The 16,108-nt window shown below is 36.4% G+C and overlaps 1 protein-coding gene across 1 annotated transcript in view; it reads left to right on the top strand.

Annotated features, from left to right (window-relative positions):
* Nucleotides 1-7,560, top strand: part of SEC63 (SEC63 protein translocation regulator) — a 55,029-nt gene extending 47,469 nt beyond the window's left edge. The window contains exons 19-21 of the mRNA XM_039869882.1: nt 2,370-2,468; nt 6,354-6,458; nt 7,153-7,560. Of these exons, the coding sequence (XP_039725816.1) occupies nt 2,370-2,468; nt 6,354-6,458; nt 7,153-7,296 (348 nt within the window). The 3' untranslated portion in view covers nt 7,297-7,560. The remainder of the gene's footprint in view (nt 1-2,369; nt 2,469-6,353; nt 6,459-7,152) is intronic.
* The last annotated feature ends 8,548 nt before the right edge of the window (nt 7,561-16,108 follow it).

Raw genomic sequence — 16,108 nt, 5'->3', positions numbered from 1 at the left:
CTTTGCTACAGAACCTTCTGCTCACCACTCATGTTTGGCAGGTGATTTCATGTATAAATCTGCTCTCTGCTCTAGAATGTCAATCTAGAGTTGCTGGGGGGTGTTGAAGGCAAATTTCTAAGTAATTTGGCTTTCTTAATAAATGAGTGGCTATGCACAGACTGTTGTTTTGACTTGGAGAGAAGTCATTCCAGGATTCCATCTTAATGCACATGCTGATCTTCTGGCATGTCCTGAGCATTAGCCCATCTGTTAGGGGCATTTTGCCCACTGCGCTGGTAGTCTGCCAATGCCGATGCTCCTGAAATCAAGTGAATAAATCTTACTCATTGATTGTTTTTTAAAAGTGTCATGGGATTCTATAAGCTGCATAATTTTTATCCTTATAACAGTTTCATTTTAGATTATGCTTAGTTAATAGGCAAAATAGTCATTTATTTTCTTAGAACATTTTAGCAGTAAAAATACCTCTTTCTAATTTAGTCTGCATCTGTATAGTAAACATCTCAAAGTACCATTTATCAGATAAAATTTATTTAGGATTTTCTTAATATCTACCTGTCTACCTTCCCATGTACCTCCCATGTACCTATCACACTACCCACTTAAATTTCTTAAACATTTATGTTAATAATTGGCTTAAATGTTATCGAAACTCAGATATTATATGTAATATGTTAAGAATGGTTGGGAAAATCACACATAACAGAAAAACAGTTTTGTTCAAAATGAAAATAACTCAGGGTAGAACATCTTTTCCACTTTTACCATGTGCATCAAAGAGTCTAGGTACAGGTGCCATGCCATGGATTGATACTCACTAGCTTCTTCATAAATATTCTTGGGAGAGGGGTGGGAAAGGCATTCTCCAAGTGGAGAGGGAAAGGAGAAATGTATATTTCTTGAACATAACCCTGAGCTTATATTACATGCATGTTCTGGTAATGATATTTATGACAATGAAATGTCAGCATCACTTAAATAATAGGGTGTTTACCTCATTTCATTAATAATCATAATTTATTTATTGTACTTTATATGCTAGACATTCTAACACATTTTACTTGCATTATCTCAGTTCATCTTTACTACACGCCCGAGGTAGGCACTTATCATTTAACAGAGAAGAAAAGTGAGGGTTAGAGAAGTAAAATAATCCAGATCTGTGTGGCTTTAAACCAGCATCGGCAAACTGCAGCCTGCAGACAGATCTGCCTCTCTGCCCGTTCTTGTGAATAAAGTTTTATTATAAATCAAGTTTTTGTGGAACACAGCCATGACAGTGGCAGAGTTGAGTAGCTGCAGTAGACCCTGAGGCCCACAAAGCCCAGGTATTAATACTCCGCTTTGAGTTCATTATGTGTTTACCTATTTCGTGTGTGCAAAACACATGTAGACACACACACACACACAGACACACACACACAAAACCTATTGTGGTGTTCCTAATCCTTGGGTTAAGCAGAAGTTGGGTTAATCATGCACTTATGATTTATTTATTCTTACTAATGTTACAGTGCTTTCATTTTTAGCTCCAAAACATTTTTCTTTAAGCCATTTGAGAAAGATATCTTTCCTACTCAATTCTTAAACAGTGAATACTAAGCAGATGACTAAATAATTACTGACGTGCGCTATATAATATAGTGATGGTTGCTGAGCAGACTGAATTTTGGTGCTTCTAGACCACTTAGTCTTCTATAATTTTTTTTTTTTGTTATAGTTTTCTGTCTCTTGTTTGCTCTCCGTGCTGTCATTGTGTACTCTAGTGGCAGTTTGTTTTACCCATCTCTTTTCCTGTTTCTGATCTTTTATGAAGTACAACTAAAAATGCTGAGCTAATTCATATTAAAATCATGTGCAGTGAAAGTTATAAATAGGCTCTTAGAATCCAGGATGCTCTCTCAGGAGTAATGTGTTGATGTTTCTAATGTATTGATTCCTCATTTGGTTGTCCAAGTCTCTTCCACTCTTACTTTTTGGCTTTTGTTTATTACTACGTAAGATTACTAAGATTATTTGCTAGATGATATTGTAATAGTTTATATCGCTTTCTTTTTTAGGATATCTTTTGTCATTTAAGGTTAATTAGGGGTTTTTAATACAGAGACCCATCAATAAGGTTTAAGGGGCCATTTGAAACTCCAAAGTTACACACAAAATTCTTTTGAAGAGGTGATCTACAAATAGTTAAGAACAATTTATTCTTTCAGTGTATATTATTTGAACTTCTGTTTTGTTCTAGGCAGTATATCAGTGCTGAGCCTATAGCAATGAATAAAACAAGGATAATACCTCTAAAATGAAACAAAGTGCAAAACTTTATTTCTAGTTCTTTCTGATTATTTATACCCTTCTTTTCTTTGCAGGAAAAACAAGAATGGTGGTGGCTTTACATCGCAGATAGGAAGGAACAGACATTAATATCTATGCCATATCATGTGTGTACACTAAAAGATACAGAAGAGGTAATTAGCCAACAACAGTATTTCAGTTTTATAAATGTACAGCATTTCACCATCATGCTACTTCATAAAATCTTTTTTAAAAAATAGTTTATTATATTTGGATTATTAAATTTTATTTATGAAGACATTTCATAACTTCTCTCTGATGTCTCTTAGGAGAAGCTCGTTTAAAATTTATAAAGTTTGAATTGCTAAGGGTAGGCAACTTTGTCGGTCTTTTAAAAACTTGTTCTCAACTTATTTGGGGGAGTTTTCACTATTAGTGTCTAAGAATATATGCCTTTCCTTCTCTCCAGAATAAATTATATTGTACTGTAATAAATTAAATTATATTGTAATAAATTATATTAAATGTATGATTTTTATCCTCATTAGATCAGTGCTACCTTTTTTCTTAAAAATAAGTGTAAGATTGGGTGATTAGATTTTTAGCGTGGAATATTTGATTACGTGGCATTGTCCACTGGTGACGACATCACTACTATAGTATTTGATGAACATATTTTACCCTTGGAAACTCCTTTCTCTTCTTATTTTTCCTCTTGATTTTTTATGTTAGTTTTTTAGGAAGAAGGTTCTGCCTGCCCAGCCTTGTTGGACAAGAGCAAGGCTTTTAAATTTTGAGATAGTTCTATGATACCAATTTTTAATCCATAAAAACCCCTGCCCCCCTTATAGCCAAGAATACATGTATGAAACAATTTGTTATTTGACACAGAGCTAACTTAAGGGTATTTCTTTGACAGAGCAATTTAATTTTTTAAATTTAGATTTTACCTATTTTCGAAAATACATTATTAATATAGTTAATATTTCAGATGATATACAGAAGTGTATGTATTAAAATATCTTGCATACCTGTCTCTCACTCACCCATGCTCCTTCCTGGAGACCATCAATGTTATTAAATTTTTATTCTTCCTGTGATATTGTGTGTATATTTTTACATCATATTCTGTACCTTACCTTTTTCTCTCAGTGATGTACTTTGAAATTTGTTCCAAGTTAGTACAGAAAAAGCTTCCTCATTCATTTTTACAACTGCAATATTCTTTTGTGTGAGTGTTTACTTATTTGGCATTCTGCTATGTAATAGACTTACCATTGTTTCTTGTCTTTTGCTGCAGTGATTAACCTCATGTCATTTTGTATATGTGTAAACATATCTGTTGGATAAGTTCATAGAGGTAGAGTTAATAAATCAGAGGCTCTGTACATTTGTAATTTTGATAAGATATTACTAGATATTTATTTTTCCTTAGGGAGAATGAATTTTTAAGTATGCCCATTGCTTCTCAGTGTGTCAGACATTTTGAATGGCCTTGCTAATCAGAAAGGTGAAAAATGGCATCCAATGTTACTTTTTCTCTCTGATTATTTATTTTAAAAACTTTAAAACTTATAAAAATGTTGTAAGCACAGTACCGTGAACTCCCAAAGCCCCTTCATCTACATTGACCAGTTGTTAACATTTTGCCATGTATGTCTTACATCTTTCTCTGTATGTATACATGCAAAGAACATACACGCATATGTGTATTTCACCCCTCTGACTCACTTTAGATACTTGGCGGACATTATGACATTATACCCCTCAATACGTGTATCTCCTAAGAATAAGAGCCTTCTACATAAGTACAATACAATTATTATATTCAGGAAGTTTAACACTGATATGGTATTATTTTCTAATATGCAGTCCGTATTCAATATTCCACTAATATCTGTTATAGTCATTGTTTTGTTTTGTTTTTAAATTTGAGATCCAGTCAAGGATCACACATTGCTTTTACTTGCCATTCCTCTTTAGAACATTTCTTTGGCCTTTTTCTTTTTAAATTTTTCATGCCATTGACAATTTTGAAGAGTCCAGGCAAGGTATTTTGTAGAATCTCTCTTAGTTTGAGTTTGTCTCATTGGTGAGTCATGATTATAGTTATCTTAAATATTTTTGGCAAAAATACAACAGAGATGATATAACTTTGTTAAGGATGAAACCGAATATTGAAATTCAGTGCATTTGAGTTGTATTTCCTTTTGTGTCTGTGACCATTGTTCATTTTTGTTGAGTTATTGGTCTTTTAGGTTGGTTTTGTTAATTTTTAATATTATGAAATCAGCCCTTCATGATATGTATTGCAAATACGTATCTCAGTTTGTTTTACTATGAAGGTTGTTTTTATCAAGGAAGATAAATATTTATTTATTTGTTTATCCATTTATTTATATTCAGAGCTTTTTAATAGTGTTACAAATTTTTTTCTTTTATGACATTTAGATTTCGTGTTATAGCTAGAAAAGCCAAAATTGGAGATTAATTTTTTAAAAAAAGATTCTCCTATGATTTTTATTTTTTAAGTTTGTTTCAATGGCATACTTTGATAAATAATCTTGCCTACAAAATCTGGATTTTAGAGCTTGGAGGCAGGTCACCAGAATATCCTAATGTCATCTTAAAAATTCATTCTTCCTTTGTCCTAGTACAATGGAAACTTCTAAGAGTTTATAACCCTTTGTGTCTGAAGTTTATGATTTGATAGGACATAACATATATTCTTGACATTTTAAGGTATTTTGCATTTGTAAAGGAAAAAGTCACTTCTCTTGCGTGTTTCTCCTTACTCTCACACTACTACCACCCTCACAACACTTCTGACACCAGATAGCGTGGGTTTTTCCCCACACCAAACAATTCTCTGTGACACCAGCTGAGTGTCCTACAGTTTAATTCAGTGCTGCCACTGTCTACTTGGAGATAGTGTCAGATCCCACAGGTTAAGGGCTCAGTTCCACAGGATGGCTGCCCCCTACTCTTCCACTTTAGATGCCATTCACAAGTCCAGGTTGTCACCTGAACTTCTGACCAAATGGCTATAAATTGGGGTTCTATGACCCCCTTCTTGGTTCACTAATTTTCCAGAATGGTTCACAGAACTCAGAACATTTACCAATTTATTAAAAAAAATATGATAAAGGATATATATGAACATCCATATGGAAGATACATAGGGCAAGGTATGTGGGAAGGGGTGCAAAGCTTTCATACTCTCTCTGAGTATACCACTCTTCCAGCACCTCCGCGTGTCCCCAACTCAGTAGCCCCCTGGAACTCCTTACTTTGGGAATTTTTATGGAGGCTTCATCACTTAGACATGTAGATCATTAACTCAAATTGTAGCCTCTCTCCAGAGAATAGGGGGTGGGACTGAAAGTTTCAAGTTTCTAATCATGACTTGGTCTTTTGGTGATCAGCCCTCGTCTAGGAGCCCACCAAGAGTCATCTCAGAACAAAACACATTCCTATCACCCAGGAAGTTCCAAGAGATTTACAAACCGGAGTCAAAGACCAAATATTAGAACAAAAGATGCACCTGGTGCTCTTATCTCTTAGGAAGTTACAGGGGTTTGAGGAGCTCTGTGCCAGAAACCAGGAGCAGAGACCTGTATATGTGTATATATTTTTTCTATTATCTCACATCATTTATCTTAGAAATAAGAACATTTGGCAAGAATTATCGCCTTTCTGATAAGTCTGTTTTATTCTAACATTTCATTTCTTTTTCTTTTATACTCTCCTTCATTTCTGCAAGTTGTCAAGGTGTGATGGTCAGCATAGAACTTGACTGCTTTAAATATGCTTTCTTAAGTGAACCCTGTCAGTTCTGCCTAATTTGGTTTCCTTTTGTATAGTATATATAATATGTGACATAAATGTTGTATGTATATTTATTGTCAGAACTTTTGTAACCTTTGTTAGGGTTTCATGTGTCATCTGAGTAAACAAACACCTAGCTCTTACATATTCTGGTCTAGGAATTTTAGGAGTGAGCTGTTATTTCTTCACTCCTCAAGATTTAGATTTTAAGTGCTGATTTTATCTTCTAGGTAGAACTGAAGTTTCCTGCACCAGGCAAGCCTGGGAATTACCAGTATACAGTGTTTCTTAGATCAGACTCCTATATGGGTTTGGATCAGATTAAACCTTTGAAGGTAAGCATAGTGACTCTTCAATAAATGTGATTGTATAGTTGAATAAGTGCTTACTATGCTAGAGACTCATATCATACTTGATATATGATATACTTGATGGACTACTCTTTTAATAAAAACTGAAGTTGTTGAGTTAAAGGAGTATAATGATTTAGAACCTTGAACATAAATTACTTAATTGATAACCTTTTAATGTACTATAATATGCTTTAACTTTACATGGCCTCACCAGAGGGGTTCTGTTTAAAGATGTGCCTCTTTTTTTCCCGCAAGGGTACCATATTTCTTACCATTGGCTATAGAATTTTACATCATGAGTCTGGAAGCTGCAAAATACCTCTTTGAAGGTCACATTTGAGTTTTTCTTCCCTTATCAGATTTCTAAGACATTACTCAGTGTTCTTGCTCAAGAACCACAGTTATTAATTGTTCATGCCATGGAATAAATACTATAGCTTCTATAAAATCTAAATATCAAACTGTATTAGAAGTTTAATGACATTTATATATTAGTAGATTTACCTTTTTATTTCTGGAATAAATGTCTATTCTAAATGAATGTCTTAAATTTGGAGTTATAACCATAAAATTTATTTATTTATAATTGCTTTGGTCAGAGAAAACCTTTTCTTTACCATGTATTTGTTTTTTCATCCCCAAATTTCTGATTTCTGCATTTAATTCTTCTTTATAGTTGGAAGTTCATGAGGCTAAGCCTGTGCCAGAAAATCATCCACAGTGGGACACAGCAATAGAGGGGGATGAAGACCAGGAGGACAGCGAAGGCTTTGAAGATAGCTTTGAGGAAGAGGAAGAAGAAGAGGAAGATGATGACTAAGCAGTACTACAAATGGACCACAATATTTGCACACATTTGCAAATTTTTGCTGTTTTGGAAGTGTATAATAAACCAGAAACAGTGTAGAACTGATGTTGAGGGAGGTGTTAGTTCTTTATTAGAATTGGGTGCACAATATAACTAGGCAATGCTGGTGCCTTGGTACCATCTGAAAAATGCTTAAGGCTTGTTAAAGCCTTTTAAATATGGGTTGGTGCATTTATTTCATTTGCAAATGATAATAAACCCTTTGTTATAACTGTCCAGAAGTGTGGGCTTGTATTATCTGATCAACTTATGGTCCCCGTAAAAGTAAAGGTACCTGAAAATCAATCTATAAATGAGCAACTTTTATTTGTTCATCTTTAGTTTTAGCAAACATTAAAGTATGATAAACACCACAAATACGTTTTAAGTAACATCTGCTGAAGTTTTAATCTTGATAAGCTCTATCATTCATTTATTTACGTTTTGCAGTGATACAAGACTATAACAGCTACATTCATAGCTTTAAACCTTTTATTTTTACCTATCTTGGTCATAAGTTGGCATTCTCTCACATTCCACACAATATAGAGGGCTGCATTTTTGGATTTTCTTTTCTTGATTGTCCAGAGTTAACCAGACAGATAATAAAAATGTCTTTAATGGCTTAGAACATTTTTAAGCCTCTATTTTAAGCAGATCAATGCAGGATCTAATTCTTTTTATAAGCTATAGATCTAAAAATGATTGTGGGACCATATGTTCTTTGACGTTGGTGACTTATGTTATTAAACCTTTTTTAAAAGGTTCACTATAAAAGCTGAAACACATTCTTAGCTTTTAATCTACCTGACTCAATCAGAAGCCTTTTAAGGAAAAAAATATATAACATACAAAGGAGGCATTCTTTTGTATTCATTTTGGACTCCTGTCAATAAAATAGAAGTTTGACTCATTTTCCGTTTGTAATGGTGTGTGTCTTTTTACTCCAGAGAAAGGATATAATAGGAAATTCTTTTGTTTTTCAACTAAAAATTTAATAATATTGTATGTTACTGCTGAAGTGACTGCTATTTCTGTATACTGTAGAAAAACCCACGAGTGGTAGAATCTCCCGCTCATACAGTGCAACCCTGAAGGATAGTGCTCATAAAGAGTAGAAATGTGCCAAAAAAAAAAGTAGAAATGTGTACATGATAAATCATTGAGGTGTAAGATGAATATTTTTATTACTAGATATGGAGGAAGCATAAGTCTATATTATTATAGGACTGATTGTAATTATTCTTTCCTATCAAAATTTCCATAGGCCAAAGTACTGTTGGAATACTAACTTGTGACCTTGTTTACTTAAAAGGTTGCCACTTTCCATGCAGAATTACCACTAGTATTTTGTTACTGCAGTAGTTGGAAATAAAGTTTGAAAATTACCAGAAATATGAATGGTCTTTTCAGTTCTAAATTGAGGATATAGTATTTCCCACAATATGGTCAACATAGTTTTTTCATTGGAATCTCCATCACTTGTTTTTCTTTTTTAAAGGCGTTAGTGAGACCCTTCCTTGGCAGGCAGGAGTGCCACTGAGGATTTGTTTCAGTTTACAGGTAGAGGGGGTGTTTAATTTTCAAGTCATGTTTTACTGGGAAGCTCCAGTGTTGGGAGGCAGCTGCTGGTCACATAGTGCGGTGGAAGGGAGTGAGCCAGCCTGTAGCATTAAGTGAAAGTCTGGGGGTTTAGAGAAAACACGTGTGGTGTGAAGGCAAGGCAAGTGAACAAAACATGAATGGTATGTCTGTGTCCTGGTTTTCTTGAACAGTACTTTTTGGGAAAAGTATATTCTAGTGGCTATTTTGTGTTAAAGAAGCTTTATAAGTTTATTCAAACAACTGGCTTCTTACCTGTTTGACCACAGTGCTTAAAAGCAGCATCGCCTCAACCCGCTGGACTGTTTTCCTTTGCCCTTTGAATGATAGATATGTACTTCCCAACCAAATAAATACATTTTCCTCTAATGAGTACTTTAGGTAAACTCCATATTGCAGTAATGAAAGAACTGAGCCTTCAGTTTATGATTCTCATCTCTCCAGCAAGTCTGTAAACTCCACAACCCTTTTTCTCTTGAATGAGATTTAAAAACCCTGGTTTGCATTTAATCTAATAGAAACCCTTCTTGAGTGTAGTTTCAGTTTTGTTCCCATCAAGATACAGTGACATTCTTCACAGAATAGATGAACATAGATGAAAATATTCAGTGGGTGTCTACAAACTGAAATAAATGGGTTATTTATGAAATTAAGTCACTTAAATTCCATGATATTTTTATCTCTTTAAATTGGTGAAATACCTCTTAAAAAATAACTCTCCCATGAGGAGACCATAAGAAAGTCTAGCAGTTGTAAATTTTAGTGTTTTAAAACTTGATTCAAGCCCCGTGTTGTTTTCTGTGTGTGTGTACCTATCTCAAGATCAGGTGTTCATATCCTTAAAATTTTTAATTGTGACTTTTTTAAAAATTAAGGACCACATTGAATAAGGTTGTATAGAACAATACTCAGATTTCTCCCAGATTGCACTGAGGGGTGGGAAAGGGTGAGCCTGTCCCACTGCTTAACTGCGCTGTGGGAAGCTCAGACGGGCGGAAGAGGAGGAAGTGGAGGCTGCAGGACTGATGCAGACAAAGCAGGGAGGGCATTGAAGGTGATGCGGCTCTCTGAGTAGATTATTCTGGACTCCAGTGTTTACCCAGTTATTTGTTTCAGCCAATCAAAACTAGACACTGGAATGTTCTTTAGCAATAATTCTTACTTCAAATATAATTATATTTTTGGAGGGACTGTTCATCATCCATTACATATTTACTGAGTTTCTGTGTTCCTGGATCTGGGGCTAGAAACCGGGGCTATAAAAAGCAAAGAAAGCGTGTTCATAAGAACTCACTGATATTAAGGCAGGCAGATGTGTGGCAATCCATTTTAATCCTTTTGCATTTTCTAATCATTATTTGGAATGCCTTTTTTTTTTTTTTAAGTCTTTTCCACTGTAGGCAGAGGGATTATTTTTTTTTAGGTGCTAGCTATTTGTTTGCTTTTAAGAAAAAAGGCAAATCCTCATCCTTTATTTTTGTGTTTCTTTAAAGCATTTTTCTCCCCAAATATTTTTACTCAACTCCATGAAATCCCCTATTATAGTCTGCCTTAAAGTGAAACAGCTTGTCAGTGAATCATAATGTGACATTTTGCCAGCTGTGTAGTGATTAGTCTAGATATGTCAAGAAGTTAGCATCAAGCATCTTCACATATTTAAGCTTGATGCTAGGGCTATTTTGCAAAACTTAAAAAGAGCTGTGATCTTGTACATTTTCTTGTAACCTGAGCTAAAAATCCAAATACAGCAATCACTGGCATGCTTTAGGGCTGTGGTTTCAGGTGGGGATGCATGCATCCCAGGCATATGCAGATGATCAGTCCATTGGGAAAATGTTAAAATGGTTATTTGTATTTAATCTCATCCTTTTAAATTTCTATTTTTGTGTGTTTTATAATGTACATAATATATTGTACAATTGTACACTTCTATAATTTATAAATAAATACTACATTTATTGGTGCATTATATATTCTTTCTGATTTCAGTGCATGATCAAAACATTTGGAAATTCTGCTTTGAGGAACTAATAGGGTGACATTTAAGCTAAAGCGAAGATATGGGCCTTTGGCTCTCACTGTTTGAGTTCATAAGTTGACGTTACTCTGCTGGAGTTGAAGGGTTGGCATTCGCTGTGCCCAACCCTACTGTCGCCCCCAGGAGCAAAGTGATGCCTTTCGACATGGAACCAAGTAGGCTTGGTGATGGGGTTAATTGACAAGGGGCGGGTTCTAAACAGCTGTTGTTCGTGGAATGGAGGTGGCGCGAATGAGGGCAGAAGGGCAAGGCGTGGCTTGCTGGGACTTCCAGCAAATGCTACAGCTCTGTTAGTGGTCCCTGCAATCAGCAGCTGCTACAAATTAAAGGTGAGTGTGAGAAGGACTGTCCGCTCTCTTTTCAGCACTAGGTGGTTCAGCATGAACCTGTCAGACAGGTATGCAAAGTGAGCTGTTTCCTCTTACCTTTCTGAATATCTGAGGTTCAGAAATCTGGATAAATGAGGTTAAAATCTGGAAAATGGCAGCAATGGATGGATACCATATAAGTACGAGCAGATTCCACAAAGAGCCATTTCCAACTATTGCCCTGTAGTTTCCAGCCTGATTCCAGTAGAGGGCGACAGGGCATAGCTTTATTCAGCAGAATGGTTTAGTTTGTGACTAAACCCAAATTAGAGACGTGCTTTGGAATTCATTTCAATTAACGTCTAAGATTACTTCCTTTCCCTTTGATCTTTGTTTTTCCTGTATAAAGTTTTTCTTTCCTACATGTATCCTTTAATACATTAAGTTTACTTTTGGTTTTCTGGCTGGAAACATGAAGACTCTGCAATTTCAGAAGACGATCCATATTTATTTATTTGTGCTAGAATTGTGTTAGATTGTTTGCTTGAGAGAGGTGGGATGTCAGGTAAGACAAAGAAGTTCATTATACAAGATTAAAATTCTCTGGATGTTTGTTAAGAACTGTGAAGGTTGATGAGATTTTTACTCTATTTGCAAGCTAACGAGTTAACCTGCCACAGTGTCATGGATGCTGGCAGGAGACTCCCAGGTCAGAGGCAACTCAGGCCACGTGAGCTTTATGTTCCCCCATCTGCTTCTCTCGTCCCCCAAGTTCCATGTGGGTGATGCCGAGTAGCCCAGGGGAATGCTGCACTTGCGGTGTGTTTGTGTCACAGCTGAGGAATTTTGAGCTCAGGAAACCTTTTAAAGGATCTGCAAGCAAAGCTATCCAAGAGGGAGATACTCTCTCTCACACGGTTGTTCCTTATACAACCATAAAAGATGGTCTGGGGCAAAGCCGTGTACCTCTGCTCACATGGTGGGCAGAAACATGCGATACTCATAGAAAACTATCAAAGTTGGAGTTCAAAATATATAGTATCCCTATTTACCAAGAAGTATAGAGTACTTATTTTCAAAGAGAATGTGTTTTATTTAGTGAAAATTAGGATTGGTGAGGTCATCTTCCTTGAGAATAACGTGCATTTAAACCTCTTGCGAGTGTTTTATTGTCAGACAGTTTTATGTTAAAACTGGAGATAATTAATTCATCGACTAAAAAATACCCAGAATTTTCAAAGTTGAATCAGTCCAGTGTGACAATGGAAAGGGATGTCCAAAAAAGGAACACTATATCTATTTTATATTGAAACCATAAAAGATTTCGATTATTGCTCTCTGTACCTCTCCCCAAAACCTCAATTTAAAACCTGTTTCCCTCCCACTCCCCGTCCCCCACCCAGGGCTACATCAACAACAACAAAAACCTCCACAGTCTTCCCAACAAACTGACTGTTGACCTCCAAGTAAGTCAGAGTCCTTGTAGAAGAGCCGCCATTCCTTCAGTGGTGTCCTTTTTCCTAAGATGCTGCCCAGGCCCAAGGAGCGTTTGGATCTTTTGTTGGTTGAAATAATTGAAGAACCTCTGAAATATTCTTCTGAACTGTCGTTCTGGCACCTAATCATATTTTGAGGGAAAATGTATTTTTGTTTTTGACTGTGAAAAGTCATTTAGAGATGGTGTAAATGGATAAGGAAGGTAATCAAATTTGGTGATATTTTGATAAAAAAATTAGGCATGTGACTAAAATTTAATGAGGCTTTAAAAAAATTATGATCTTTGAACCACATCTGCAGATTCCCAAGAAGATACCCAATAATAGCCCTGTAATAATTATAGCCTCCCTCATTTATACACATTAGTCAACATCGATATCTTTGGAAAATCAGTCTACTTACTTCATAGTCACATGCCAAGTTTCTCCAGCTTTTTTTTTCTTGATTTTCTTTTTATTTTTTAAATTATATATATATATATTTTTTTTTCTTGATTTTTCTTCTGCCAATTCTTGGGACTCCAGTCACTGACTATGCTATACATCACTTTTCAAATTTCCCCAGAAGCCTGAAATTCCTTTTTTTGACATGACAACACATATGAGAGAGAAGGAGGAGCACCAGAAGAGAAGCCCTAAGCTGAAGGCAAGCGAATCAATCCTCCCAAGTGCCTTGGAGTGGCAGCTCTTTTTCTCATGATCTCAAGATCTTACCCCATCAACCCCAGCCCTACTCACAAAACACTGATCTGGGCTTATTATCATGGAAATGATAAGGTTTAATGTGATTTTCAGCAAAGTGCTTATGAGGATTGGAGGTGAAACTGTAGTGTTATGATTCATAGCATTATTTCTTTATACACTGAAACCCCCACATCTTTCAAGTCTGCTGACTTAATGACACGGTATTTCACGAAATGTCAGCAGTGACACTTCAGGAGCATCTCATTTCAGATAGGAGTATAGGTTTAGTAATACTAAACCTGAATTTTGAGTAGAATTGTGAATGTTTCAGTGTGTGAGAAAGAATAATTTTTAGAGTAAGAAAAAATCTTAAAAAAAAAAAAGAAAGCATTCTTCTATCTCAGTATGATTTGTAAAGTTTTCTTTGCATTGAGTAGTGGGGTATAATCTAATTGAACTAAGTGCCTGACCCCCAACCCCTCCACAGCCTAATATAAACACAGCTGGAACTTAGGGATAGAAACAAAATTTCGGATTTGATCTTAGAGCTATCTCCACGGGGTGGAATTATTGTGGGAAGTCAATAACAGCGTGTGTAAGAGAACTTGTGAGTTGCCCTCTCTGCAAGCTCTGATTTGAAGTAAATTGCACTCCCAGTTGCACTCAGGCATTGACATAAAGGAGAGACATAGAAACAAAGACTCAGAGAAGAGAAGTGACTTGTTATAGCTGGTGACAAAACTGGAGCCGGGACCCAATCGCCTTCCTTCACAGGGTGCTGCATAGCATTCCACGTCCACATGTCTTTACTTTCGTCAAACTGCTTCCCACAGGAGAGCTACAACAGGATGCTCCATACCTGAGGTTCCTCACGGCTCCCAGTCTGGGGGTCTGAGGCTGTAGAAAAGGGCAGAGGACAAAGCTAACAGTAGGCTTTGTCTACTTTTCTAGGTGCTTGGGATACAAAGAGAACAAAACAGAAAAAGAAGCAGATAAAGATCCCTGCCATACATTCTAGGAAGGGGGAAAGAGGATGAACAATAAACACAATAGATAAGTTACTTAAATAGTATGTTTGAAGGTGATTCGTGTGATGGAAAAAGAGTAGAGGACGGCCAAGAAGGCAGGGGAGGGCAGGATTCACTTTTCATGGTCAAGACGGGTATCAGCTCAAAGCTGACATTTGATCGAAGGCTTGAAAGAATGAAAAAGTTAGCCTTGCACTTATTTGGGAAAGAGTGTTCCAGACGGAGGGCAAAGCTGACACACAGGCTCTAAGACAGGAGGAGCCTGGTACGTGAAGAACATCAGAGAGGCCCGTGGCTGCAGCGGGGCGAATGAGGGGAGAGCCGCAGGAGATGAGCTCTTGAGAGATAATGGAAGTGGCAGGCTGCAGCAGGTCCTTGTGGGTCCTTGGAAGGACTTCGCTTCTACTCTGAGTGAAGTTGGGGGCCACTGCAGGGTTTTGAGCAGAAGAGTGATGGGATCTGGCTTATGTTTTAAAAGCATCCCTCTGACTATTGTGCTAAAAAAAAAAAAAAAAATTAAGGAGGGTTTGGAGCAGAAAGACCAATTAGAAGGTTATTGCAGAAATCTCTGTGGAATTTTTACGTATGTTGTAAGGCAATGGATGCTATATAGCAGTCCCCCCGATCTGCTATTTTACTTTCTGCAGTTTCAGTTAACTGCAGTCAATGGAAGACCAAAAATATTAAATGGAAAATTCTGGAAATAAACAATTCATAATTTTTAAATTGCATGTCATTCTGAGTAGCATGAGGAGCTCTCTCGATGTCCTGCCCAAGATGTGAATCATCCCTTTGTCCTCTGTTTCTGCTCTGTGTACAACCCTCACCTGTTAGCCACGGCCGGCCGTCTGGACTCCCTTGGTATCAGAGTGCTTGTGTTCGAGTATCCCTTATTTTACCAAATAATGTCTCATTCACCTCACTTATCTCCTCACATAGGCATTTTATCATCTCACATCACCACAAGAACGGTGGATACAGTACAATAAGATATATTGAGAGAGGGATCATATTCACATTACTTTTACTACACTATATTGCAATAATTGTTCTATTTTATTATTAGTTATTGTTGTTAATTTCTTGCTGTACCTAATTTATAAATTAGACTTTATAGGTTTGTATGCATAGGAAAAAACATAGTTTGTACTACCTGCAGTTTCAGGCATCCACTGGGGTCTTGGAACGTATCCCCTAAGGATAAGGAGGGACTACTGGATAGCTATCCATTTGTCCTTGTGGAGGCTCTGCTAGGGTGGCAGTCATGGAGGAGGGGTGCAGCGTTTGGATTTGGGATGTGTATATTTTGAAGGTAAACCCAGCAGGATATTTTAGTGAATAAGATGTGCTGTTTTGAGAGAAAGAGGGGAGTAAGGATGCTTCTAAGGTTTTGTGCCTGAGCAACTGGAAGAATGGAGTTGCTATCAGCTGAGAAAGTAAAGGCAAGGCATAGGACAAATTTGGGGAAAAAGATTAGAAGTTTTGTCTTAAATATGTTAGTTTGAGATTCTTCAACTGAAAAAGTTAGGTAGGCAGCTGAATGTATGAATCTGGAGTTTGAGAACAAGGTCAAGTTAGAAATATAAACTTGGGATTAAATGGCATTTGCGTGCTGATGAGATCACCAAA

The sequence above is a fragment of the Pteropus medius genome, unplaced genomic scaffold, assembly GCF_902729225.1.
Source record: "Pteropus medius unplaced genomic scaffold, Ma_sr-lr_union100, whole genome shotgun sequence".
Lineage (NCBI taxonomy): Eukaryota > Metazoa > Chordata > Mammalia > Chiroptera > Pteropodidae > Pteropus > Pteropus medius.
Note: the sequence above shows the minus strand (reverse complement) of the source record. Positions and strands in the feature narration are given on the sequence as shown.